The 27861-nt window shown below is 35.7% G+C and overlaps 1 protein-coding gene across 1 annotated transcript in view; it reads left to right on the top strand.

The window, feature by feature from the left end:
- Positions 1 to 27861, top strand: part of LOC137006957 (ryanodine receptor 3) — a 139156-nt gene that overhangs the window by 12158 nt on the left and 99137 nt on the right. The window contains exons 2-23 of the mRNA XM_067368130.1: positions 1006 to 1125; positions 6285 to 6386; positions 9609 to 9623; positions 9707 to 9781; positions 9860 to 9938; positions 10040 to 10152; positions 11394 to 11493; positions 11669 to 11762; positions 13799 to 13873; positions 14068 to 14224; positions 14824 to 14988; positions 16549 to 16670; positions 17273 to 17453; positions 18890 to 19025; positions 19498 to 19593; positions 19675 to 19793; positions 19924 to 20057; positions 21246 to 21487; positions 21598 to 21790; positions 21864 to 22080; positions 24085 to 24189; positions 27291 to 27394. Coding sequence (XP_067224231.1) covers positions 1006 to 1125; positions 6285 to 6386; positions 9609 to 9623; positions 9707 to 9781; positions 9860 to 9938; positions 10040 to 10152; positions 11394 to 11493; positions 11669 to 11762; positions 13799 to 13873; positions 14068 to 14224; positions 14824 to 14988; positions 16549 to 16670; positions 17273 to 17453; positions 18890 to 19025; positions 19498 to 19593; positions 19675 to 19793; positions 19924 to 20057; positions 21246 to 21487; positions 21598 to 21790; positions 21864 to 22080; positions 24085 to 24189; positions 27291 to 27394 — 2744 coding nt within the window. The remainder of the gene's footprint in view (positions 1 to 1005; positions 1126 to 6284; positions 6387 to 9608; positions 9624 to 9706; positions 9782 to 9859; positions 9939 to 10039; positions 10153 to 11393; positions 11494 to 11668; positions 11763 to 13798; positions 13874 to 14067; positions 14225 to 14823; positions 14989 to 16548; positions 16671 to 17272; positions 17454 to 18889; positions 19026 to 19497; positions 19594 to 19674; positions 19794 to 19923; positions 20058 to 21245; positions 21488 to 21597; positions 21791 to 21863; positions 22081 to 24084; positions 24190 to 27290; positions 27395 to 27861) is intronic.

Here is a 27861-nt window from a genome sequence, read left to right on the forward strand (position 1 = left end):
CCTGACATTTGGTGTTGTTTGTTTTAGTGTGTATTGTAGCATGAATATGTTTTTATCCTCTGGCTGTATTTTTTATTCATTTACTCAAAGTGACTCTGAAGAAATATGCAGAGCAGGCGTTTTGACGTTTATTTGGTCTGTAAAAGGATCATTATGCTCATAAATGCATAAATGTGAGACATTCGAAGCATTAAGGGAGAATGGGATGTTGAACGGACACTAATGATGAGTGTGTTAGTGTGTGTTAAACGTTATTAGCCGATCTGAGTCACAGGAACAGGAAATAATTGCATCCGCTCCATCTGAACGCTCAGTGTCTGAGTCATGATTCACTTCAGCTCAGAACATCTACAACTCCTTGAATCATGAATCAGACACAACAAACACTTACAAAAGAGCAGCCTTCTCTTCGGGATTTAAAGGGATAGTTCACCTTAAGTCATCGTGTGTGTGTGTGTGTGTGTGTGTGTGAGAGAACATACTGAACTCATTGTAAACATGCAAACAGATCAGTCTGACTCCTCTCCATTAATTAATCGCTGTGATCATATTCTTAATTATTTTTGCTCCTTGCATTCGCAGAGGAAGGCGTGTGGATTTTTTGACCTTTGACCCCCAGTGATGTCAGTGCAGCACAATGCAGGTGTCAATCATCAGCTTTGTTTATTAAAGGGATCTAAGCGTCTCTCGCTGCTGCAGAACTTCCCCTGATGAGATGAAGCATCTGGATATTGTGCTGCAGCACTCCACAACATCAGCACGTTCTGCACACACACACACACTCACACACACACACACACACACACACACACACACACACACACACACACACACACATACAGTAGAAATACCTGTGAGTGCGATCTCTCTTTATGTATCCGACTGGAAAAATCACAGAGATCTCTAATATGAGTTAATGTTGCTAAAATGTCTTCAGATCTTCCGCTTAAACACGGTGTATGTCATGTCTTGTGAGTTTCTGAGTGTGTGTTTGTTCCCGGTCAGGATGATGAGGTGGTTCTGCAGTGTGTGGCCTGCATTCAGAAGGAAAACCGCAAGTTCTGTCTGAGCGCCGAGGGTTTGGGGAACCGCCTGTGTTACCTGGAGCCCACGTCAGAAGCCAAGGTGAGCAAAACAACACATATGTGAGAATGCTTTCCACCTGGCCTAACGTGTGATTGTGTTTGTTCTGAGAAACATACTGACTCTAAACATGCCAGCAGATCCAACTGTAGCATCACCTGGTATCTGGTGGTGTTTATTTAGAACGTGTTTTCTGCCGTGTGTATTAATAGAGCTGCTGTTTGTGTGACTGTTTGTCTGCTTTTAACTGTGTAAATGAATCAGAGAGAGATTCATTCAAAAATGCTGATTCATCCAGTAATGAAACAAGTGAAGTATTTACCAGTGATTCATTGACTCATTAATTCAAGAGATTCACTCAAAAACACTGATTCCTCCAGTAATGAAACGAGAAGTCTGACCGAGTCATTGAATCATTCATTCAAGAGATTTTCTCAAAAAAACTGGTTCATCCAGTAATGAAACATTTCTTTATGAGCGATTCATTGAATCATTCATTCAAGAGATTCATTCAAAAATGCTCAATCATCCAGGAATGAAACAAGTGAAGTATTTACGAGTGATTCATTGACTCATTAATTCAAGAGATTCACTCAAAAATGACTGATTCATCCAGTAATGAAACAAGTCTTTATGAGCGAGTCACTGAATCATTCATTCAAGAGATTCATTCAAAAATGCTCAATCATCCAGGAATGAAACAAGTGAAGTATTTACGAGTGATTCATTGACTCATTAATTCAAGAGATTCACTCAAAAATGACTGATTCATCCAGTAATGAAACAAGTCTTTATGAGCGAGTCATTGAACCATTCATTCAAGAGATTCACTCAAAAATGGCTGATTCATCCAGTAATGAAACAAGTGAAGTATTGACCAGTGATTCATTGACTCATTAACTCAAGTGATTCACTCAAAAATGGCTGATTCCTCCAGTAATGAAATGAGACGTCTTTGAGCGAGTCGTTGAATCATTCATTCAAGAGATTAGTTAAAAAAAAAGCTGATTCCTCCAGTAATAAAATGAGACGTCTTTATGAGTGAGTCATTGAATCATTCATTCAAGAGATTTGTTCAAAAATGCTGATTCCTCAGGTAATGAAACCAGTGAAGTCTTTTTGAGTGAGTCATTGAATCTTTCATATAAGAGATTTGTTTAGAAATGCTGATTCATCCAGTAATGAAACAAGTGTTTATGAGTGAGTCATTGAATCATTCATTCAAAAGATTAATTCAAAAATGCTGATTCATCCAGTAATGAAACAAGTGAAGTCTATGGGCTTGTTTGAGATGAATCAGTGCTGCGCAGTCTGATCACAGTTGTATTTATCATATTATATATAGATCTTATATTAGTTATTGTTGTGGCTCTAGTTGTGAACGGCTCACTCCAGCACAAACCCTCTTTTAGCGTTAAAAATCTACTGTCAGGATTTACTAAAGACACGCAGTAAAAAATCAGCGCTGAAGAGGCGTGGACTGAGTTATTTTTGCGGCTGACTTTGTCATACGCATGTAGGAGTTTCCCTTCCAAACGCAAAATGAATGTGAGGAGATTATTAAAATGATTGAAATCGTTGAGTTTAGCGCTCTTCAGTGTTTGTTGTGTGTTCGTCGTATGCAGATTCGCTCCTCTCTGGGTTTGTTGTGTCTCACCGGAGGACTGCAGGATGTGATGGTAATTAGCCGAGACAGGGATGATGTATCGCCGCTCTCGCTGTCGGTTTGTCTTCATTGTGCCGTTCCTATTCTTATGAGAGACTGCGTTCCTCAGGGAGAAAGAGAACTAATGATCCACTTTCACACCTGATGAGCTGTGCGCTTAAAACACTTTAACCAGACTCATTTATGATAGATGAAGACATGTGAATACACCTGCTCTGTTACCATGTTACACCTGAGGAATCACTGCTTCGCCATCTATAGAGTAATGCAGGGATTGCCAAACCCAGAGTCCCTCTGAAGTTAGTAGGTGTGTTCGGCTGGAAGCGATCGGTGTATGACACAGTGCTGTGAGATCGGTCTGCGCAGACAAATACATCGATCATTTCAATAATTTAACGACACATTCACATGTTAATGGGTCTCTGATGTTGATTAATGGTCACATGACATGCAGGTAAACAAATAAAATGTAATCCTTTTTATTTTAAAAGTATTTATTTAAATTATATTTCTATTAATTATTAGTCTTTTATTTTTTGTTTTAAAAGAATTTCATTTTTATATATTTTGTTTAGTATTTATTTTTATATTTTTATGAATTATTTAATTTTAAGTGTTTTATTTTGATTTATATTAAAAATCATTTATTTTACATTTTATATTATTAGTAAATGTTATATTTTGTTGATTTTAAAAGTATTTATTTTTTATATTGTAATTATTAGTTAGTTTCATTTTCTTTTCTTTTAAAAGTGTTTTTTTTATATTTTGTTTTATTTTATTGTTTTATTTTTATATTTTTACGAATTTAATTTTGATTGTTTTATTTTGAAAGTATTTATTTTAATTTGACTAAGAATAAATTATTAGTGTTTTGTTTTTTATTTTAAAAGTATTTGTTAATTTTATATTTTTATGAACTAATTATTAGTAAGCTTTTTTTAATGTTTTATTAAAGTATTTATTTTAATTTGGCATTTTTTAATTGATGATTAGTTAGTGTTTTATTTTTTAATTTTAATTTTTATTATTTTATTATTATTATTATTTTGTTTTTTATTTTAAACATTATTTTAATTTCATATTTTTATTAATTAATTAATATTAAGTGTTTTATTTAGTTTCTTTTTATTTTGAAAGTATTTATTTTAATTTGACATTTTTAAGATTTTTCACTGTTTATATGAAATATACAATATTACATTATGAAATACAGATTTATTTATTTTATTTTATTGATTTATATATTTATCATGCAGTAAGTTGTAAGCTAGTGTTCACTGACGGATCTGTCGTGTCTGATCTCCACACCTGTACCTGAGCCACTGTTTGAAGGCTTCAAGTGACCTTAAAACTGATCTGACCCTTGATGTGACACGATCGTCCATCATCCACTGCTGTCCGCTTTCTCTAGGGTCCTTGTCCCCTCATCTGTCTCACTTCACACAGCAGAGGTCAAAGGTCACTTCACTGTTTTACCCATCACCGTCACAGATCTGTGTTAATATACACTGTCTGCGTAAGTTTACAGGGTCAAACCCACTAGTTCAGGTGTGGGGCTTTCTATCTCAGTAGGTCCCGTCCTAATAATAAACAGCTAAAGCGCTGAGAAAGTTTCTCCAGCAGACCTGGATCTTCACGGACATCGTGATCCACTTTCTCCCAGTTTTTGTTTGCTGTTCCTCAGTAAAGGAGGGCAGTTTGCTGTTGTACGTGCTTCGTTAATCTTCTCGCCGCTCGCCTCAAACTGTCAGCGGGTGTTCTGGCCTCTTTGGCTTCGACCCAAAGCCGTTTTCTCCTCTGAATCACACCTCCGCTCTTCATTTAGGACAGTTAGTATTGACCTAAAAATGATGATCTCTGAACACTTTATTAGATGAGAACAGGGCGAGCCGCCACATGAATTGCACGTAATGCAACTTTATTCATTTGTTGTTAAAATATAAACACATAAACGGAGGCTGTAATAAACACTTATTTCCTGACAGATTTTGACCGACATCCAGACTTTAACTTCATTTAAACAGTTCACGAGCGAGTCCAAGGCATGTTCATCATCGTGTCGTCAGCATAAAATAAAATAAATCCCATACTTGCGAAAAACGACCCTAAAAGTAAGATATATAGCGGAAATAAAATAGGGCCAAGAATAGAGCCTTGAGGGACCCCGCATATCATAAACGTACTTAATCATGTTAGCAATGTTAAAAAAATGCTGTCAACATGCTAATTCAAGTTAGCAATGTGTTAAACCATGTTAACGGCATGCTAATTCATGCTGGAAACATAGAAACATATTAGCAGTATGTTAATTCATGTTAAGAACATGTTAAAACATCTTAGCAATGTTTTAAAACATCTTAGCAAAGTGTTAAAACATGCCGTCAACATGCTAATCCATGTTAGCAATGCTAAAACATGTTAACGTAATTCTAATTCATGCTAGCAACATGGTAAAACATGCTAGCAGCATGATAAATCAATATTCTTATGTTAAAAACATGTTAATTAATTCTATCAATGTGTTAAATGCTAGCAACATGGTAAATCATGATAACAATGGGTTAAAACATGTTTGCAACATTCTAAAACATACTATCAATGTTAGAAAATATGTTAGCAAAGTTTTAAAACATGCTAGCAAAATGCTAATTCATGTTAACAATGCGATGAAACATGTTAACGTTATGCTAATTCATGCGAGCAACATCTTAAAACCTGTTAGGGGTATGTTAATTCATGCTAGCAATGTGTTAAATCATGTTAGCAATGTGTTCAATATGCTAGCAAATGTTAATTCATTCTAGCAATGTGTTAAATGCTACCAACATGTTAAATCACACTAACAATGTGTTAAAACGTGCATGCAAAGTGTTAAAACTTGTGAATTCATGTTAGCAATGTGTTAAAACATGCTTGCATGTTAAAACATACTAGCAATGTTCTAAAATATGTTAGTAAAGTGTTAACATGCTATCAACATGCTAATTCATGTTAGCAGTGTGTTAAAACTTGTTAACGTAATGCTAATTAATGCGAGCGACATCCTAAAACTTGTTAGGAGTATGTTAATTCATGTTAGCAACATGGTAAAATATGCTAGCAGCATGTTAAATCAATATTCAATATGCTATCAACATGTTAATTCATTTTAGCAATGTGTTAAATGCTAGCAACACGGTAAATCATGCTAGCAATGTGTTAAAATGTGTTCATTCATACCTGCAATGTCTTAAAACATACTAGCAATGTTCTAAAACATGTTAGAAAAATGTTAAAATGTGCTAGCAATGTGTTAAAATATGTTAGCAAAATGTTAGCAAAATGCTATAATGCTTGCAACATGTCATAAGTCATAAGCAATGTATTAAACCATGCTACAAAGATGCTACCAACAGAAAATAATGTTAGACACATGCTTTGCTAACAACATGAATGAATGCTAGGAAGCTTATAAAACTTTCAGACAAGACTTTGTCAAGTTAGTCCGAACATTACTTTCTGGTGTCTTGATGATATTGTGTGTGTGTTTCAGTATGTTCCTCCAGATCTGTGCATCTGCAGCTTCGTGCTGGAGCAGTCGCTCTCTGTGCGCGCGCTGCAGGAAATGCTCGCCAAAACTGGACAAAACAATGACGTAAGTACAAAAACACAAACAGTGAGAGCTGCTGTTTTATCGTGTCAAGTTCAGCACAAATATTGCGACATGGAAGTTGTTTCATTTCTTTTCAACTAATAGATTTAAACCTGACTGCGTTTCCCTCCGGCGAGTTCAGTAATAAATGAAGCTGTCAGAACGACACTCTCGTCCAGGAGTTTCTGTGAGCAGGAGGTTCAGTCGATGTGAAATGAGATCAGATGGGTCGTTTGAAATGAACCGCTGTTAATCCTTCTCTTGGTTAACCTGTCAATGACCTCTGACGTGCACTTTTTATTTTGCTGACTCAGTCAGAACAGTCGATTTTTACTTGCCTCAACATAAAAACACAGGACAAGCAGTTTGGAGTATTAATGGATATATTTTTATGTATTTTTTATACACTACTGTTCAAAAGTTTGGGATCGGTAAGATTTTTAAAAGAAGTTTCGTCTGCTCACCAAGGCTGCATTTATTTAATTAAAAATACAGTAAAATCAGTAATATTGTGAAATATTATTACAATTTAAAATAACTGTTTTCTATGTGAATATATAGTAAAGTGTAATTTATTCCTGTGATCAAAGCTGAATTTTCAGCATCATTACTCCAGTCTTCAGTGTCACATGATCCTTCAGAAATCATTCTGATATGATGATTTGCTGCTCAGGAAACATTTAATGTGTACAGTATTTTTTTTTTTCAGGATTATTTGATGAATAGAAAGTTCAAAAGAACAGCATTTATTTGAAATATATTCTGTTGTTACATTTTAAATGTCTTTACTGCCACTTTTGATTGATTTTAATGCATCCTTGCTGAAAAAAAAAATTAATTTCTTTAAATTCTTCTCAAAAAAAAAAATAAAAATTCTTACTGACCCCAAACTTTTGAACAGTAGCGTATAATGTTACAGAAGCTTTGTATTTCAGATAAAACTTTCTATTCATCAAGGAATCCTAAAAAAAACATATTCATATTAGAATGATTTCTGAAGGATCATGTGACACTGAAGACTGGAGTAACGATGCTGAAAATTCAGCTTTGATCACAGGAATAAATTACACTTTACTATATATTCACATAGAAAACTGCTGATTTACATTGGAATAATATTTCACAATTTTTACTGTTTTTACTGTATTTTTAATTAAATAAATACAATCTTGGTGAGCAGACGAAACTTCTTTTAAAAACATTAAAAATCTTACTGATCCCAAACTTTTGAATGGTACTGTAAAATATATAATATTACATTAAAGGATTAGTTCACTTCAGAATTAAAATTTCCTGATAATTTACTCATCTAAAATGTTCATGTCTTTCTTTCTTCAGTGGAAAAGAAATGAAGGAAAACATTCCAGGATTTTTCTCCATATAGTGGACTTCAATGGGGTTCAACAGGTTGAAGGTCCAAATGTCAGTTTCAGTGCAGCTTCAAAGAGCTCTACATGATCCCAGACGAGGAATAAGAGTCTCATCTAGAGAAACCATCAGACATTTACTAAAAAAATAAACATTTATACACTTTTTAACCACAAATGCTCGTCTTGCTCTGCTCTGTAACGTTTCTGCTTGTTTGCAATGCAATTGTAAATAAAGAACTGGTGTTTGAATAAGTGCAGCGTTTTCTGTGATGCTCCACGCATGATGTAATCATGTTGGAAAGGTCACTTGATGTAGACATAAAACTCATTTTCTCCTCCAACTTCAATATCGTTCGACATCGTTTTTTTACCTTTTTTTGTAAAGCCCGTTTGACTTAATCTTTGCAATTAATCTTAATCTATGTCATGCGTGGAGCGTCACAGAAAACGCTGTACTTATTCAAACACCAGATCTTTATTTACAATTGCATTGCAAACAAGCAGAAACGTTCCAAACTGTGCAGCACTTCATTCAGGATAGATGTGGGTGGAGTTATGAGGTTTGACTGACAGTTTGAGGATCCAGTAAGTTTAGTCACAAGCTCTTTTGGTAAAGTGTTTCAGATGTAATAGTTTATAACACTGCGTAATACAGATGTAAATGTTTCCGCCCAACAGCGACATGCACAGTGTTTACGGATGTTTAACCGCTGTCAGTCTTCAGGTCGGTCAGTGTCTCTTCACCATCAGGGCTTTCGTTTAAAGGTCAGACGTCTTTAAGGTCCAGACGGTGATCCTGATGACCGCTGGCGGCTCTGATCTTTGCTTTTGGTCTCCTGCAGCGCACTCGGATAAATGCGTGTAATATTAACCCTTAAAGACCTTGAGCACTTTTGGGGCACGTCTGCACTTTTCTCTGGTTTCCAGTCAGCATATCATTTTAAACAGGACAACTTGAAATTTCAGTTTAGCTCATTTAAAGTGCCAATTTTACATTTATTTTGTCTGAGAATGGATAAAATTCCCAGAATAAAAAAAAAAAATCATCAGCAAAAATCTGTAAACTCACACAAAACCTCATGAAGTTTGAATTTTTTTTCTTTTAAAAAGTTATATTTGGATGTTTTAAACTTTCAGATGCAATTTTGTCTAAATGTAACAATCTCTAAGCAAGTTATAGCCATTTGTTACAATATTACTCTAGATAAAAGTACAATGTTACTCTTTACGGATAAACAGGTGCACTTTATTTATTGATAATGTGTGTCCAAAAAGACCAGGGAGTAAAATAAACTAAAGCAAAAGTGACTTATTAGAGAAATATATTCAATCTGAACATGAATAAAAACAAATAGTGTTGCAAGTAATGAAAAGAATTCTGAAAATGGTCTTGTGCAATGAAAATAAAAAGCTTTTTTCACACAAAATGAGAGGGAAAAATAAGTAGTTCAACTGAACTAATAATGTTAATGATCTTCACAAACTATAAAGTAAGTATTTAGATAATATAACAACCCAGCAGAGCAGTCCTGTGGCTGAACGTGTCACATGTGATTACACCGGTTCACATTTGAAAACAGAAATAATAACTTATCTGATGCGAAACCGTTTTATCCTCATTTTTGGTTCATGTTATGCTTTCTAACATGAGTGTTCTCATTCAAATCTGTAATTTTTGCGTTTGTTTTCATACACGCAGATACTTTCATTTTGCGCTTATTCATACTTCCAAAGAAACATGATAGTGTCGTGGTTCAAATGAGCAAATAAAGCAAATTTTTGAGGGTTAAACACATTAAGCTGAAGATGAATAGTCTCACGCTGTCTTTCTGTTGTTTCTTCACGCCTCCCTCAGCAGTTCATCAGAAAGGTGAGTGACTCTCGCTGTCGTCTACATCGGGTTATCGTTGGTTTGTGTGTGATGGAGGAGTGACGTGACGGTTCTGTCCGCAGGCGGCTCAGGGCGGAGGACACCGGACCTTGCTGTACGGTCACGCTATTCTCCTCAGACACTCCTTCAGCGGGATGGTTGGTGACCTGTCGTTCGTCATCAGATCTGCTTGACCTCCGGCAGGTTGTGTGAACGTTTGATGTTTTGTGTTGCAGTATCTGACCTGTCTGAAGACGTCTCGGTCTATGACGGATAAACTCTCGTTTGATGTGGGACTTCAAGAAGACTCAACAGGTGAAGCATGATTGTTCGGGTTGAAGGTGAAACTGAATTCACTCTGTTTCTAGACTCCGGGACGGTCTCGAGTCCAGCGATGACCTCTGTGTTTTCTCCAGGTGAGGCCTGTTGGTGGACGATCCATCCCGCGTCCAAACAGAGATCCGAGGGGGAGAAAGTGCGAATCGGAGATGATCTCATTCTCGTCAGCGTTTCGTCGGAGCGCTATCTAGTGAGTACCAGATTAAACGAACTAATACTTTACTTTTGATTTTCTTCAGGTGTGAAATTCATCTGTGAAATCATGAGAGATCAATCTGGTGTTTTATATATCTCAGTCCCTCCAGAAAAACGTGGGATTTTTTTGTGATTGTTGCGGGCTAAAATGCTTGATTATGTGGCACGTTTTGTTAAAAAATGCGATGGGATATTTTTGCAATTTTATGCTATGAAATTGCGGGAACTTGCAAAAACTGCGGTTTGATGAAAAACAGAAAAAAATAAAAGGTGATTCCCCCAACACCCTGTTCTCACTAGGCTACTAGTAATTTCCTATTACTTCCTATGATAAGCAAGCGTACTAAATCACAGAATATTTAAGTCCCGCATATATTTTGCTTGCTGAAATCGGCAATTTATGCAGCGAAATGCGGCGTATTTGAAAAAATGCGACCCCTGCATAAATATGCGGACTTTGGCTGATTATGCATGAAATCAGGCGATCGCATAATCGCGTTTTTCTGGAGGGACTGATATATATTTCCCTTCAAACTCAACAGAAAAAATACATAATATTGTGATGAAAGAGAATGAAATGTATTTCTATGGCCATGTTATTTACTTGTGTATTTATTCATTTATTTTTTCATTTGCTTATTTAATTTTTAAATGTATCTATATAAACAATTATTAAGCTCTTCAGTTTATTTTGTTTTTATATTTCAAAATATTTATTTTATTTTATTTCCGTGACTAACAAACTTTTCAGTGCTGTAATCATATTTTTTTTACTTCCAATTATTATTTAATGTTATTTAATTTCATTTATTTACATATTTATTGTTTTATTTCCATGGCTATTAAGCTTTTCGGTTTATATTTTGTTTTATAGTTCAAAATTTTTTATTTTATTTTATTTTATTATTTTATTTTATTTTATTTTTAGTTAAACTTTTCAGTGCTGTAAGCATGTTTGTAGTTCAAAGTATTATATTATTTAATTTTTATTTAATTTTTTTTTTTAATTAATCAATTTATTATTTATTTCCTTGACTATTAAGCTTTTCGGTTTATATTTGTTTTATAACAACAGAAAGACGGTTATGTATACTCATTTTTACAGCTTAATCTGAATTTATGCACGCATATCCCACGATGCCTAGCTTTTCAGTTATGACCTCTGGGGCAAACGCATGATTAAACCCACATGATGTGTTGCCATGGTAACGATTATGCACCTGGTCTCGCCGACAGCATCTGTCCATATCCAATGGCAACATCCAGGTGGACGCGTCCTTCATGCAGACGCTGTGGAACGTCCATCCCACCTGCTCCGGGAGCAACGTGGAGGAAGGTACGTCAAATAAAGACTTTATTCTTTTCATTAGTCTGAATGAAGAGCCAAATAGTTCTCAATATTGACCAGTGAGTGAGAAACTCTGGTTTTGCCTGTTGAGTCTCGCAGTGAAACATCATTGATTTTCCTGTTTTTTTTACTTTGCCCGACTGATTCTTCTTCTGTCCTATAGGATACCTTCTTGGTGGTCATGTGATGCGTCTTTTTCACGGACACGATGAGGTTCTGACGATCCCAGGCTCGGATCAGAGTGAGGAAGAGCAGAGGTAGAAACCTGATATCATCATCATCATCATCAGGAGCCTTCAGAGAACTTCTGAGTCAAGATGACTTTAAAACGAGACAAAACTCAAAATCAAGATTTTTCTTATTTTAATCATTTTTTTCTCTTTAAAGAACCAGGATTCTCAAAACCGGAATATTTATTTATTTATTTATTTATTTATTTATTTATCCCTCCATCCATCCCTCCATCTCTCCATCCATCCATCTATCTATCCATCCATCCATATCTCCATCCCTCGATCCATCCCTCCTCATCCTTCATTCCTCATCCATATATCCCTCCATCACCCATCATCCCTCCCTCCTAATATCCATCCATCTCTCCATCCATCCCTCCATCCATCTATTCATCCCTCCATCATCCCTCATCCATCCATCCATCCATCCATCCATCCCTATATCCCTCCATCACCCATCATCCCTCCATCCAACCATCCATCATCCCTATATCCATCCATCCATCCATCCATCCATCATCCATCATCCATCCATCCCTAAATCATCTTATTCCAAGCTCTAAAATATATTATCGAGTAGAAATTGAGCAATATATAGTTTTTAAATCATTAAAATGTTTAAAAATCCTCAATTATTATCCAGTAAATCAGGAACGACTGGAAAAGGTTAAGAAGAGAAGAACCCTGAAGAACATCCAGCTCTTAAATCTTCTGGAATAATGAAGTTTAATGATTCTAATTTTAATTATTTTATTTGCTTATATTTTTCTGTGCAGTGTAAAAGGTTGAGAAGCACATGATTTCTTCACGTCAGTAAAGTCCAAATGATGCTCCATTTATCACATGAATGTCAACATTTACCCTTTATACAGCACAGATGGTTTCAAAGCAGCTTCGCAGTAATAAACAGGGAAATAACAGCGTTAATGTTGCAAAGTTCAATTAAGAGAGACTCTCAGTTCAGCAGTGTCATGATTCAGATCAGTTCAGTGTGAGTGCTGATGGTGTCAGTGTTCCTGGTCCTGTGAAGCTCGTCCTGGTGCAGTGTCTGTGATTCAGTGGCTGTTCGTCTATGAATAGCTGTTGAGCGTCACGCCGGCCGCTGAACTGGGTCGAGGCAGGAGTAACCCGGGGACAAACGCTGAAGATGCGATCGGTCCCTCTGAGCTCCTCGTAGGCGTGTGGCCTATTTTTAGCGCTGTGGCGTTTAGCGCGGCGTCTGCGGTGTGAGATGTGGGTTGTCAGCTCTGGCCTGTGGCGCTGCGTCCTGTCCTTGAGATCTAATCACAGGGACTCTTCCTGTCAAGGATTTTCTGCAAGACCTCCTTCAGACGCATCACAGATCTGTCAGTGCGGAGGGCGCGAATAACGATTTCAGCTATCGCTCAGTGTTTATTTCAGTCTTCTGAGGTGATCCATAAACGTGACGCTCATCTTCAGAGTCGCGGTTAACCGAAGATCTCTCCTGAACCACATCAAACCAGCTTTAGGATTCCACTGACTCTCTTTTGTTTATTCTGAATGACTGTTTACTTTCTGTGAGCACTAAAAAGTGTTTGTGAATGTTATCCATCCCTCCATCTGTCTCCACATTTTTTTATTTTTTTTTGGCCACATTCTGGCTACTATGTCATAGAGAAGTATGTTATTTGGAATGCAGCCAAAGACAGTCACTTGCTTCATTGCTGAATGAATCATCCATTTGAATGCATCGGTTGAGTAAATGATTCAACGACTCACTCATGACTTGCTGCCTCAAACTGACGGTTTTAGATTCATATTTAAAGGGTTAGTTCACCCAAAAATGAAAATAATGTCATTAATTACTCACCTTCATGTCGTTTCACACCCGTAAGACCTTCGTTCATCTTCAGAACACATATACAGAAAACTAGCGAAGAACGAGAAAAGAAATCTCATGCATAGTAATACCGCAGTCAACTATTTTCATTAATTTTCACATTTCTCTTTAATACTCATAATTGATTTAGTTTAATTGTGCTTTTTTGTTCATTTTCCAAGCATTCGTTTCCGAACTTGTTTTCACTGGTGTTTTTCAGAGTGGTGAACTATGAGACGGGTAAAGCCGGAGCAAAAGCCCGATCTCTCTGGAGGCTGGAGCCGTTACGGATCAGGTGTGAAGCTCTAGTCATCTGACATGTGACCTGTGCTAATTATTGTCATTAATTATAGCTATTAGTAATTAAGTTTCAGGAGTGACGACTGCATTTAAATGTGGCAGTGAATCCCCTAAATAATCATTACGTGTTTGAACGGAACGCAAATTAATACTATAGTGACCAAACCCATGATCTCCATGTGTGTTCAGCTGGTGCGGCAGCCACATCCGCTGGGGTCAGCCGTTCCGCCTGCGTCACCTGACCACCGGTCACTATCTGGCGCTGACGGAGGACAGAGGCGTCGTGCTGCAGGACAGAGAGAGATCAGACACCACGGCCACCGCCTTCTGCTTCAGAGCCTCCAAGGTGATCAGACAAACACAACATTTACTCCAGAGCCTTCAGAGTTAAGAAATGAACACCTTTATTCTTCTGGTGAGCAGAAGAGACTCACTTTGAAAACATTACAAATCATACCAACTCCAGTATTCATTATGCAATTAATTAATTCAGACTAAATCACTGAAGTTTATTGAATTATTAGTGTTATATCTGTAAGAGACAGATGTGAGGAAGATAGTAACTCTCAAAGGGTCAATATCCAACAAAGAGGATCTTCCTCCAGAGCTTTATTAAATAAGAACCATCACTTTTATTGTGTGTCGTTTGTCATCCACTTATTCTGCTGTGATTTTATTCTCGACGTTCCAGCAGGGAAAACGAGTCCTTAATTAGGATTCATCAGCTTTGCCTCTGGATGTGCTGTAATGTTCGTTCGTTCCGCTTGAGTTCATCTTGAGTAGTTTGATCTATCATCATGTTTTCAGGTCAAACTCGAGTAATCACGTGATTGATTAGAATAAGATGAGCTGAAAACAATTCATGCTTTCAGCTGAAATTGTGCTCGTTATTATTAATATTCCTAATACGCTCCCGATGTAAATGTGTGGTTTGTGTTGGTTCAGGATAAGCTGGAGTGCAGTCCGAAGCGGGACATCGAGGGCATGGGCGTGGCGGAGATCAAGTACGGAGACTCCCTGTGTTTCGTGATGCACGTGGCGACGGGACTGTGGCTGTCCTATCAGGCGCCTGACGTCAAATCAGCTCGACTGGGGCCGCTCAAGAGACGGGTGAGATTCACACCTGCTGTTGCTTCATCCAGTTTCATGTAGTCCAGATAGACCAGTAAAGGCCTTCGCTGTTTCTCTTGAAACGGGCCTCTGCTTGCGCTCGAAACACACCGGGGCGGAAATTAACTGGGGCACAAATGCCACTAAAATTAATAAGTAATGCCCTAAAGTTCAAGATATGGTGCAAAAAAAGTCTTGTTTTTAATATTTATAAGCAATGCCACATGAGCAAGAGTGCTGTTTTCACGAATATCAGCACGTTTGCAAATGCACTTCAATAAACAAAAAGTTAATATTAGGTGACTTATATTTTACGTTTCTTTGAAACGGGCCTCAGAACTGCGTGTTATTTTAGATGCTATTATAGTTTTAAATGTTTATTGTCATTTTCTGGATTTATTTTAATGCTAAAGCTTTCTTCATTTTGTTGTGTTTGGCATTTTATTAGTTTTAGTCTTTTTTTTTTATGTCTATGTAGTTTTAGTTATTTTAATACATCAGGTAAAATAAGATTAAGATTATTTTTTTATATTGTTTCAGTTCACATTTAATTTCTGGTAATTCATTTTTGGGGGGATTCGTTTTTTTGAACATGTCTATATAATTTTTTAAAATTTTTTATTTCAGTATTATTTATTTTAGTATATAAAGTTAAACTCAAAAATATATTTTTTTTATATTTAATTTGATTAAATTTTTATATATATATGAATTACCTGAAATTTAATGTGAACTGAAACAATATAAAAAACAATATATTTAAATAAACAAATGTTTTATATATGAATATATATTTGTTGATTTGTTGAATATGAATATGAATATATATATATATATATATATATATATATATATATATATAAAATGTATAGTATAATGCAATGTAAGTCGCTTTGGATAAAAGCGTCTGCCAAATGCATAAATGTAAATATATATATATATATAAAATATTTGTTTATTTAATATATTGTTTTTTATATTGTTTCAGTTCACATTAAATTTCAGGTAATTAATTTTTGTGGGGGGGGGGGGTTAATATGTCTATATAGTTTTTAATTTATAATTTATAATTTTTATTTCAGTTTTAGTTATTTTAGTATTTCAAGTGAAACTGAGTAAAAATAAGTTTATATTTTATTTTATTTTAACATTCATTTTCTTTTACCAAAGAGCAGGTAAAAGAAATTTTACCAAATTTGCATGTTCATTTTTATCTATTTTTAGTTTTAGTTTTTTTTTTTTGTTATTAAGTTAATTTAGTTAAAAATAAAGTTAAAATAAATGAAAAGAGAAATTTTGTTTTTTTAAATGTATATATGTCTAGATATACAAAATAAAAATGAGAAATGCAACTAGCTGAAATAAAATAAGTTTAAAGTTTTATTTTTTTAATGGTTTTAGTGAACTGTAATAACACTGATGAGCAGATGCTTCACCACCAGAGCAGCCTGTACTGAAGGATCATGGGAGTCGACTTCTAGTTCTTGTGTAATTATGTAGTTGAAGAGCAGAAGAATGATGATGTGGAATGATGAGAGAAGTTTATTTCCTCTGGTTCAGGCGTGTCTTCATTCAGAAGGACACATGGATGATGGTCTGACGCTGCAGCGCTGTCAACACGAGGAGTCGCGCGCCGCTCGAATCATCCGCAACACCACGCGTCTCTTCAGCTGCTTCATCAGGTATCAAACTCGACCTCTGTCATGATCTCAATCTCATGTGTGTCCAATAAGTTCGTCTCACGCATTTTCCTGCCAGATGGTGCGTCGGCGCTCACAAACACACTATTTTTAGCGCTCACGTGCGTCTTGAATGTTCTGCGTGAGTGAACGAGTCGAGCTCCTGATGGCACCTTCACCCAAGACATTTTCAGGAAATATGTTTCATAATCTTACATAAGCAAGACTGTTTTGGCTCAGAATTGAATCAGCGGGAAGCTGCATGTTATTCTGGGAGGCTCATTACTGTCACATCTCAGGCCTCTTTGGCTTCATGGTTCCTGAAATTGTTCCTCTTGTAGGTTTGAGATGGTCTGCAGTCTTATTTTTGGGCTCTATTAGAGCAGGTTGATTATTTTCCTCATATTCTCCATTGTTCAGCTCCTCTCTTCCCAGTCTGTCAGTAATGCTCTGTTTAGTCTCTATGAAGCCCCTCCTTCTGAAAAGCACACTGTGCTCTGGTTGGTCGGCGTGTTTGGGAAATGTCCCGCCCCTTACCATAACCGCCAGTTTCAAACAACGAAGATCTTCCCAGTAAACCTCTGTCTCTGGTGCTGTTTCTACAGAGAGCTGGACGGTCTGAGCATCAAGAACCACGTGTCAGTGGCTCTGCCCATCGAGGAGGTTCTCCAGACGCTCAACGATCTCATCACGTACTTCAGACTGCCTGACGCTGAGCTGGAGCACGAGAAGAAACAGATCAAACTGCGTTCCCTGAAGAACCGACAGAACCTCTTCAAACAGGAGGTGAGCTGATCACATGATCTTATCTCCTTCTGAAGGTGATCGTAGTGCGGTTTAAACTGATGCTGCAGTTTAGTGATGACTTTCTGTCAGCGGATCATCGCATCAACTAACATTTATTGTTTTCTTTTGCTTTTTATCATATGATAGTCACATCTTTCAAATGTTAATTTTTTTTTTTTTAAGATTGTGTTCTAAAAATTAGTCATTTTTGAATTAATTGGTGTCGTCCTGATTGCTCACTTGTTCTCAGTACAAATTCTTAAATCAACTTAAAAAGCAAAATTACGTAAAATTGAGTCTTATTTTCTGAAATTGATCAAAATGAAGCGAGTTTTTGTTTAAAAAATAAATATAAATATATAATATATATATATAATGTTTTATTTTTTAAAATATTTTTATATATAATTCAACTTGTTTTTCAGTAAAAAAAAAAAATATATATATATATATATATAGTAAAAATTAAATATTTATAAATAATAAAATATATAAATTATTACAAATAAGTTCAAAATAAAGTGATTTTGCACTTATTTGTAAAAATTTATATATTTTATTATTTATAAATATTTAATTTTTTATTTAAAAAATGTTTTTCAGTAAAATATATATATATATATATATATATATATATATATATATATATATATATATATAAGTAAAAATTAAATATTTATAAATAATAAAATATATAAATTATTACAAATAAGTGCAAAATCACTTTATTTTGATACATTTATTAGAAAACAAGACTTGAAGACATCTTGATTTACATATATACATTTTATTTATTTATATATATATTTTTAACTTGTCTTCCATTTTTATATATATATATATATATATATATATATCTTTTTTTTAATGACTGGAATCAAGTTAAATTATTTATTTATATATATTTGTTTGTATATTTTTATGGAAAAAAAAGATTAATTGCGACTTTTTGTGAGATATTAAGTCAGAATTGTGAGAAATAGTCGCAATTGCGTGATTTTTTTTTGTGTTTTTTTAGTGGTGGAAACGGGCTTCCATATATTTTTTTGTCTGGTAAAAAAAAAAAAAAGAATTTATTTATTTAATAAATTTCAGGTTTTTTTTTTTTTTTCCATTATTTTTTCCATCTTGTTTTCCAGCAAAAGTATTTGAGTAAAAAAAATCACTTTTTGTAACACAGAAGCCATGTCTCATAAAATGTGTTCTATACCCTACAGTGGGTTATATATGATGTGTTTATAGAGATCATGGTCTCTGTGGGCTCATTAAACGTTTATTAACGATCGAGTTATTTAATGAATCTGCTGAGCTGGATCTGATCACTGCATTCGATTCATCAGTTCTTCAGAGCGTCATAAATCATATTCTGTCATCTGACCTCACACGCAGCAGTGCACTCTGGGTAAATGAGCACATGTATGTTGTGTGTGTCTCAGGGGATGCTGTCTCTGGTGTCCAACTGCATCGACCGCTTGAGCGTTTATAACAGCGCGGCTCATTTCGGCGAGTGTGCGGGAGAAGAGGCCGGAGCCGCCTGGAAAGACATCCTCAACCTGCTCTACGAGCTGCTGGGTAACCTTCCTCTGAACACACTCTTCATTATTTACACATCTCCAACCCTACAGTCATGCACACACACACTCATTCTCATCTGTGTGAGCGCCACTCGCCGCTCTGATGTCACATGTCCCGCTGGATGTTTTCTGGACACTGATTTCCTGTCTCAGAGGAACCAGATTAATGTGATGATCACGTCTCAGGTCCAATCTTCCTCACACACACACACACACACACACAGACACAGTGTTCCTCTAAGGTCAGTCTTAACTGAGTTTAGGCTTCGCCCATCTGTCAGGTGACCCGATCAGCTCATTAGTATGCATGACAGCGGTGTGCGCCGCCTCAAGGAGCTGCGTCTCTGTCCTTGAAGGAGGTGACATTTGGAAAGGAAGAAGTCGTGTTTGGCCTGATAATGCAGCTTGTTTCCTGCTTTCATGTTTAATGCATGCGCTGGTTAATTGGATTATCCCATCACCTCTTCCAGCCGCTCTCATCCGAGGGAACCGGAATAACTGTACGCAGTTCTCACATAACCTGGACTGGCTGGTCAGTAAGCTGGAGCGCTTGGAGTCGTCTTCAGGTAGGTCCGATGCTTCAAAATAAAGGTTCGAACTCTGACCTGAAGTGATCTCAGAGGTTCTGCTCGTCTCCCGTGTCTCAGGGATCTTGGAGGTTCTTCACTGTATCCTGATTGAAAGTCCAGAAGCTCTGAACATCATCCAGAGAGGACACATAAAGACCATCATCTCTCTGCTCTACAAACACGGACGCAACCACAAGGTCAGTGTGTCGCCTCAGACTCCTGCGTCACGTGATCGTCGAGATCATGTGATCCTCTGATCGCATCTAATTCAGTGTGTTTTTGGGAAACCTGTGTCAAATGATGATGGTTTGTGTGACGTGTGCTCAGATCCTGGACGTCCTCTGCTCTCTGTGTGTGTGTAACGGAGTCGCTGTCAGAGCCAATCAGAACCTGATCTGTGATCACCTGCTGCCCAGACGAGACCTGCTCCTGCAGACGCGATTGGTCAATGACGTCCAAAGGTCAGAGATGTTCATAAAAAATAAAACGAACAAAAATGTATTTATTTATTTATAATTAAATATAAATGTATTTTTATTTATTCATGATTAAATATGCATTATTTATTTTTATTTATTGAACACAGATACTTTTATATTTAATCATCTTATATAAATAAATAAATACATTTATGTATTATACATTTATTTGTGGTGGTTAAATATTAATTGTAATTTTCTTTTTAAAAATATTTATATATATTTTTTTAATGATTTAATGATTTAATTTATTTATGATGATTACATATAAATGTATTTATTTATTGATTTGTACATTTATTGATTGATTTTATTATTATTATTTAAAAACAACTGTATTTAATGATCCTCAATTAATTAATTTATTTATTTAGGATGATTAAAATACATATATTTGTTTATTTATGATTTAATATAAATGTAGATATTTATTCATTTATATGAAAATAAATATAAACTTATTAATGATTATTTAAATATATATTTGTTAATTAATTAATTTTTATTTATTTATTTACTTTATTTAGGATGATTAAATATAAAAAAATGAGTAAAGATACATTTATTGGTTAATTTGATTAAATATAAATGTATTTGTTCATTTATGTATGATTAATATAAATGTATTTGTTTGTTTATTGATTTGTAATTTTTATTTATTGGTTTTTAAATAAATAAACATTTAATCCTAAATTAATTATTTATTAATTTATTATTATTAATTAATTTATTTATTTAGGATGATTAAATATACATTTATTTGTTTATCATGATTAAATATAAATCTATTTATTTATCTGATTAAATATACATTTATTTATGATTATTCAAATATATTTATTTTTTATTCATTGCTTTTTTAAACAAATGAATTTATTTTAAATCATAATAAATAAATAAATGTATTTATTTATTACTTTTATTTAGGATGATTACTCAATTTTTTATATATATTTAAAGTTTTGAGTAAAATTGAGTAAAATAATTTTTGTTATTTGATTAAATATAAATGTATTTGTTTGTTTATTGATTCAGTTTTTTATTTTTTTGTTTATTAATTTATAAAAAAATATTTTATTATTAATGATTATTAAATATAATATAAACACATGTTTATCTGCCACACATGTCATTATGATTATATGTGTGTGTGTGTGTGTTGGTTTGCAGCATGAGGCCCAATATCTTCGTGGGAGTCAGTGAAGGCTCCGCCCAGTACAGGAAGTGGTATTTTGAGCTGATGATTGATCAGGTGGATCACTTCCTGACGGGCGAACCGTCGCACCTGCGGGTGGGCTGGGCGTCCACTAAAGGTTACGCTCCCTACCCGGGCGGCGGAGAGGGCTGGGGCGGGAACGGCGTCGGGGACGATCTCTACTCCTACGGCTTCGACGGACTCCATCTGTGGTCGGGTACGGAAGCCCTGCAGCACCGTACGCTCTACAGAGACAGCTGTCTTATTCCTCACATGTGGCGCTCGATGTCATTGTGTCTTAGTGACTGTGTTTTGGTCCTGCTGTAGGACGCATCCCGAGGACCGTGGCGTCTGTGAACCAGCACATGTTGACGTCGGATGACGTGGTCAGCTGTTGTATGGATCTGAACGCTCCCAGCATCTCCTTCAGGATCAACGGGCAGCCGGTGCAGGGCATGTTCGAGAACTTCAACATCGACGGGCTGTTCTTCCCCGTGGTCAGCTTCTCCGCCGGCGTCAAGTACGTCCAGACGCCGCTTCTGTGCTCGGTGTTCTCCACACACACACGCTTTAACCCTCGTGTCGTCTTATAGGGTGCGCTTCCTGTTAGGCGGTCGTCATGGAGACTTCAAGTTCCTGCCTCCGTCGGGTTACGCGCCGTGTTACGAGGCTCTGCTGCCGAAAGAGAAGATGAGGGTCGAGCCGGTGAAAGAGTACAAGAGAGACGCCGACGGAGTGAGAGATCTACTGGGAAACACACACCTGATGTCACAGACTTCCTTCATTCCCAAACCTGTGGACACAACTCAGGTACACACACACACACACAAATACACACACACACACACACACTAGACATGTGCCGATATGCGATATATCACGGTAATGAATGTGCATGATATTGTTAGCATGGGCACCTCAAAATACTGTGAATAATTATTTATTAAGAATTATTCAAATTTTCATAATGCATTTTAAGAATACTTTCCCCATCAGCCGTATAAAATGCACAACACCGCTGTATTCTGCGTCAAAGAGACACGCGCTCAGATGTAAACAAACCCAACATGCTTGAGAAGCACATGACAGAACGAGTGAAAGCAAAGTGCATGTTGACTCTCTGACAACAGAGGGCGCTGATGGAACAGCAGAAATGCAGCGGTTATCCCGGAAACCCCTGAAACAAAGCAGCTGAAATACATTATATTTTAAAGTATATAATAGAATACCATTATTTTAAATTGTAATAATATTTCACAGTGTTGCTGTTTTTTCTGTATGTTTGATATACACCATGATGAGCTTGAGACATGATCACAGAGGGTTTTTTCACAGCCTACCTGACTGAAAGAGCTCATTAATGTGCAGGTCATTATGAGGCTCATTATGTGAATCTTTTGTCTTCTCAGGTGTGAAGCACAGCATTATTCATGAAGATTCACACCTCCATACATACTGTGTTTCTTGACAAAAAAGTGTCTTACAAAAACTACATTGATATATTGTTTTATAAGAACAAGTAGGCAGGATGATTTTACATCATTTTGAAGCAAAAACTCTAGTCTACAACCTCCAATACCCAGAAGTCTTGTAAACACAGATTTAATATTATTTTTTTGGCTTTATTTCAGTGACTTAAGTTTTTTGTTTTTTCAATAACCATGCATAAACGTTATTCCTTCAAAAATACAAACATGTACATACATGTTCCTCACATATTATTGTAGCCTAGTTTGTGCTGAATACAGTGTAATGACACTTTTGTCAATAATATGTTTATGAACAACTGAAAAAAGCACAAATGTCAGGGCATGTCAAAACTTCTCCAGGGCCCCAAAAATCCTCAGACCCCTGAGGGTGAAGCAATTAATCGCAACATTTGCAAAATTTTATACCGTCACATGCCTAACATGCACACACCTAAATGAGCCCTAAATGAGGGTTAAATTAAAATATTCCATGATTCCATGATTTTCTGATGATCAAATGAAGAGTTTGGTTCCAAAATGCGATAAACGCCATTTTCAAAAAATTTAGTTTTCGCCAAAATCAGTATTGTATCTGGTCAGTATTGAAATGTCATTTATTAATTTTACGCAAAATGCGATATCCGTCGTGTTATTCTGTCATGTTTTCTCCCCTTCTTTCCAAAACACGACAAACGGCAGTCTCCCTTCTCTGCAGAATGCGATATATCCGCTCTCAACCAATCACAGCGCTCCATTCCACCCACTGTAAACATTGAAGGCTCTTTTTAAAAGCCGTTTTTAATACCAATGTACTCGGCAAATGTGTTTATTTAACCGTGAGGTGGCGCCAGATACTCTTTAATCGGTAATGACAAATAATTTATAACATTTAACAAGATTCAGTTTGGGAGTGACGGCTGAATGTATTTTTAGTAAAATGCCTGTATATAAGATAAATATTGGCAAAGTTTAAACTCTGTCATGTATATGAATCAACTTTGAAAAACATTTGAAAAATAACTTTTATATTGATGGATTAATTACATTTTGGAAAAAAAAGTGTCATGGATTTATTGCATTTTGGGAAAAAAATAATGTTTTTATAATAAACTTTTTAAAATCAAAATGTAGATTTGAATTTTTATTTTTTTTATAACCAAAAGATGAGATGCTATTTGAAAGTTTGAAATAGAAAATAGTGGTTTTCATCTTGCCACTTTCTTGGTAAAGAAAACACCTTTTTACTCAAATTAATCAAAATGGAGTTATTGCGTTTTGGAACCAAACTCTTCAAATGTTACTTATAAAAACTTGTTTATATTCAAGTGTGTGTGTGTGTCGTCAGGTGGTGATGCCTCCTCATCTGGAGAAGGTTCGGGATCGTCTGGCGGAGAACATCCATGAGCTCTGGGGAATGAACAAGATCGAGCTGGGCTGGTCCTACGGGAAGGTATCCGTCCCACACACACACGCACACACACACACATGCTGATATGAAATGACTGCAGAAGCTGTGTATCATGTGACCTGTGCTCGTGGTTTGTTTTGCTTTCTCTTTTATAATTTGCTCTTCAATTAAAACAGAGGGTAAGTGACTTGGTTTCTCCATCATCATGTGTCATGTGACCCGTCATGTCCATGTAGATTCATTCTCTGATGTATAACATGTTTAAGTCTCATTAGTTTCCGTCACAGTAATTCCCAGATTCGTTTCAGGGTTTTCGGGCCCTTTAAGAACCTGGAAATCAAGTCTTTCTATCAGTCATGGGTTTCTCCCTCATCTTTCATTCCTCTGTGAACGAGCAGGTGCTTTACTCTCAGTGAAGTTTGGTTTTGGCATGAGCTGGACGATCAGAGTTTAATGTGTGTTTTAATGAGCGCTCGTTAGCTCCGGCTGACCCTGATGCTCTGGCACTGATGATTATATTCACACAGAGGGAGATTTAGTTCATCTTTCAGCGCTGCTTCAGCTCATGGTAAATCAAGACCAATCCGAGCGCTCCAACAGTGTCTGATTGGTCTCTACACATCGTCCCCACCCACTATACCTGAGATCCAGTTTCCATTGGTTGAACGTTCAGATGATCGGATTCCTGAAGTCTTATTGCTTAAGCGAAGCAGCATGCCAATGTCACTCATGATCTGCTCATGTTGTGTTTGTGCTCGTTCGACACCAGCTGCTCTAAATAAAGATACAGTGTATGATCTAATACAGTTTACTACAAGTTACAAACAAAAACATGGTACAAAAGCATCATGTGTATGCTGTTTATACTTGTGTCTGCTGCGCTTTTCATACAAATACTTGGTGTAGTTTGGTCTCTAAGCGAAACAAATATGCTCGTTCTGCTAGTTGAGACCTTTTAATGATATATTCTGTGATTTTACAGATCACATTTTCATATGAAGCAGTTATTTTTTCACACTATGAAAATAAAGCACTTCTGATATGTCAGCAAATTTAAAAAACACTTGTTAAGTGATGCTCATATTCACTCTAAAGACAAGCTTTGAATATTTTTGTGTTGGTTAAGCAAGTGGTTAAGTAACTTGATAACTTAGTAGCGCCTCCGCTTCAGATTTAAGAGGTTATATTAGGTTATATTATATTTTTATATTAAAAGGTTAATTTGTAGTTTATAATTTATTTTAATTTTACTGTTATATGATGATTTTAATTTCTACTACATTAAGTTGCCATGATAAAAGCTTTTATTGCTGTTAAATAAATAACACTAATCTAATAAAATATCGAACATAGTTTTCCTTTTTTATTGTTTTATTTGTTTTTTAATTATTATGTTTATTTCTACAACTCTGAGTTGCCCAGATAAAAGCTTTTACTGCTTATATATAATAAATAAATAAATAAATAAATAAATAAATAAATAAATAAATAAATAACAAATAAATAAGATAAAAATGTCACCCACAAATATTAGGTAATAATTTAATTAATTTAATTATTTAATTTAAATTATTAAAATTTAAATTAAATTGAGCTCTTTTTATCATTATCTTCTGGTATTTTATGCATTATTTATTATCATAATTTCAACCTATTGCAGTGCATTTTGTGGCATTTTCTGTGAAGGACACATGTGATGTTGAATTACATTTTTTAATTTTTTTATTTAAATGATTATTTAAATTTTTACTATTCTCAGCTGCAACGATAAAAGCTTTTACTGCTGTTATATAAATAACTAAATAAATAAATAATAAATAAAGATACATGTCACCCACAAATATTGAGTAATAATTTTAATTTTTGTTTAAATTAAATTTTATTTTATTTTTATTTTTACTTTATTTATTTATTTATGTATTTTATTTTTATTTTTAATTTTAAATTTTTTTTTGCCGTTTTTGCCTTTATTATGATAGGACAGTTAATAGACAGGAAGCGAAGAGAGAGAGGGAGGGGGGGGGGGGGGACCACAAGCCGGTACTCGAACCCGAAGTGCATTGGTGCTACATGTCGCCGCGCTCCCCTTGAGGCCATTTTTATTTTTTATTAAAATATTGATTCATTTTTTTAAATTAAATGATTTTATTTAAATTATTTAAATTCAAATTAAATTAAATTGAGCTCTTTTTATCGTTATTTTCTGGTATTTTATGCATTATTTATTATCATATTTTCAACCTATTGCAGTGCATTTTGCGAATGCTTTTTCTGTGAGGGACACACGTGATGTTGACTTGCATTTGGCCAAAAGAAGTCCTCTCTGAAGGCATCATAATGATCTTATAGAAGCGCTTCATCATCAGGACTGTGTCTCTGATGCCCTGAGATGCTCTCTGTGTTCTGGACCAAAGCCATGATAACCGTGATGTGCTCCTGATGTGATGTCTCTTCAGCTCTTTCACTGCTGTTCATCTGAATCTCTCTGTCATTTTGCAGTTACAGGGTCGTGCTTTTAATAACAGCTAGAATTATTATTGATTCCTTTATTGATTTGTTCTGTAACAAACTATAAACTGTATCAGTTGGATGAACTTCTGTAATAGATTTGATTTGATTTGAACTGCCTTCTGTTGTGCTTCAGATCGTTTCACAGCAGATTCACAGTAATAAACGGGAAAATAACGCTGTTAATGCTGCAAAATTCATCAATTATGAGACAAGCTCAGTTTCAGCTGTGAAGCAGCTCTACTCAAGTCATTATTCAGATAACATTTTCGTCTCATCAAACTGATAATATTACTGAATATGAATTTCTTTGAAATGTAGCATGTGTGTGTGTGTGTGTGTGTGTGGGACGTGCAGCATGTTTGTGGTTGATGAAAGACCTCATCAACTCTGAAACTCTCCAGCTCAAGCCTGCGACGCTCATGACATTCCCACAATGCTTCTGGTAGATTTATTATCTGCGCGCGTGAGCAGAATGTGTCTGTCATTCTGCGTTTCTCTCGTATAATAATGATCTCCAGCAAGCGCCGGGTGGTTCCTCTCATCCAGATGTTATTTTCTTCCGTTCATCTCGTGTGTTGTTCTCTCTCTCCTGCCGTCTGTGTGTTGCTGATTCACTCGTGTCCGTTCCTCAGATCAGAGACGATAACAAGCGTCAGCATCCGTGTCTCGTGGATTTCTCCAAACTGCCAGAAACAGAGAGGAACTACAACTTACAGATGTCCACAGAAACACTGAAGTAAGACCAGCACATACACTACATTATAAGAAGTCTAACTTATTATTAGGTGTCCAGCTTTTTCTCCAAAGACTTGGAATGTCACTTCCATAAAAACAAAGCATCAGATAGTATACAGAACCAGAATCCATCTTGCAGAAGTTTGAAATATGTGTATTTTAATCTCAGAAAGGGTGTGTTAAATCGATGTTCTTGGTCCCATAAGTGCTGTGCATAATTTGTGCAGAAGTATCTCACAGAACAAACCGATTGCTGTTTAAGTCAATCATCACTATTACTCGTGCTCAGATGAGTGCTTCGTTAGGTACACGTTTGACTTGGACCTGTAAGAGACCACCTAGCAACTGCATAGCAACACCTTGGCAACCACTTGTTGGATTTCGACCTGCAAGAAACCACATAGCAACTCCCTGGCAACCACTCGTTTGACTTGGACCTTTAAGAAACCACCTAGCAATCACATAGCA

The sequence above is a fragment of the Chanodichthys erythropterus genome, chromosome 18 (genome assembly GCF_024489055.1).
Source record: "Chanodichthys erythropterus isolate Z2021 chromosome 18, ASM2448905v1, whole genome shotgun sequence".
Classification (NCBI taxonomy): domain Eukaryota; kingdom Metazoa; phylum Chordata; class Actinopteri; order Cypriniformes; family Xenocyprididae; genus Chanodichthys; species Chanodichthys erythropterus.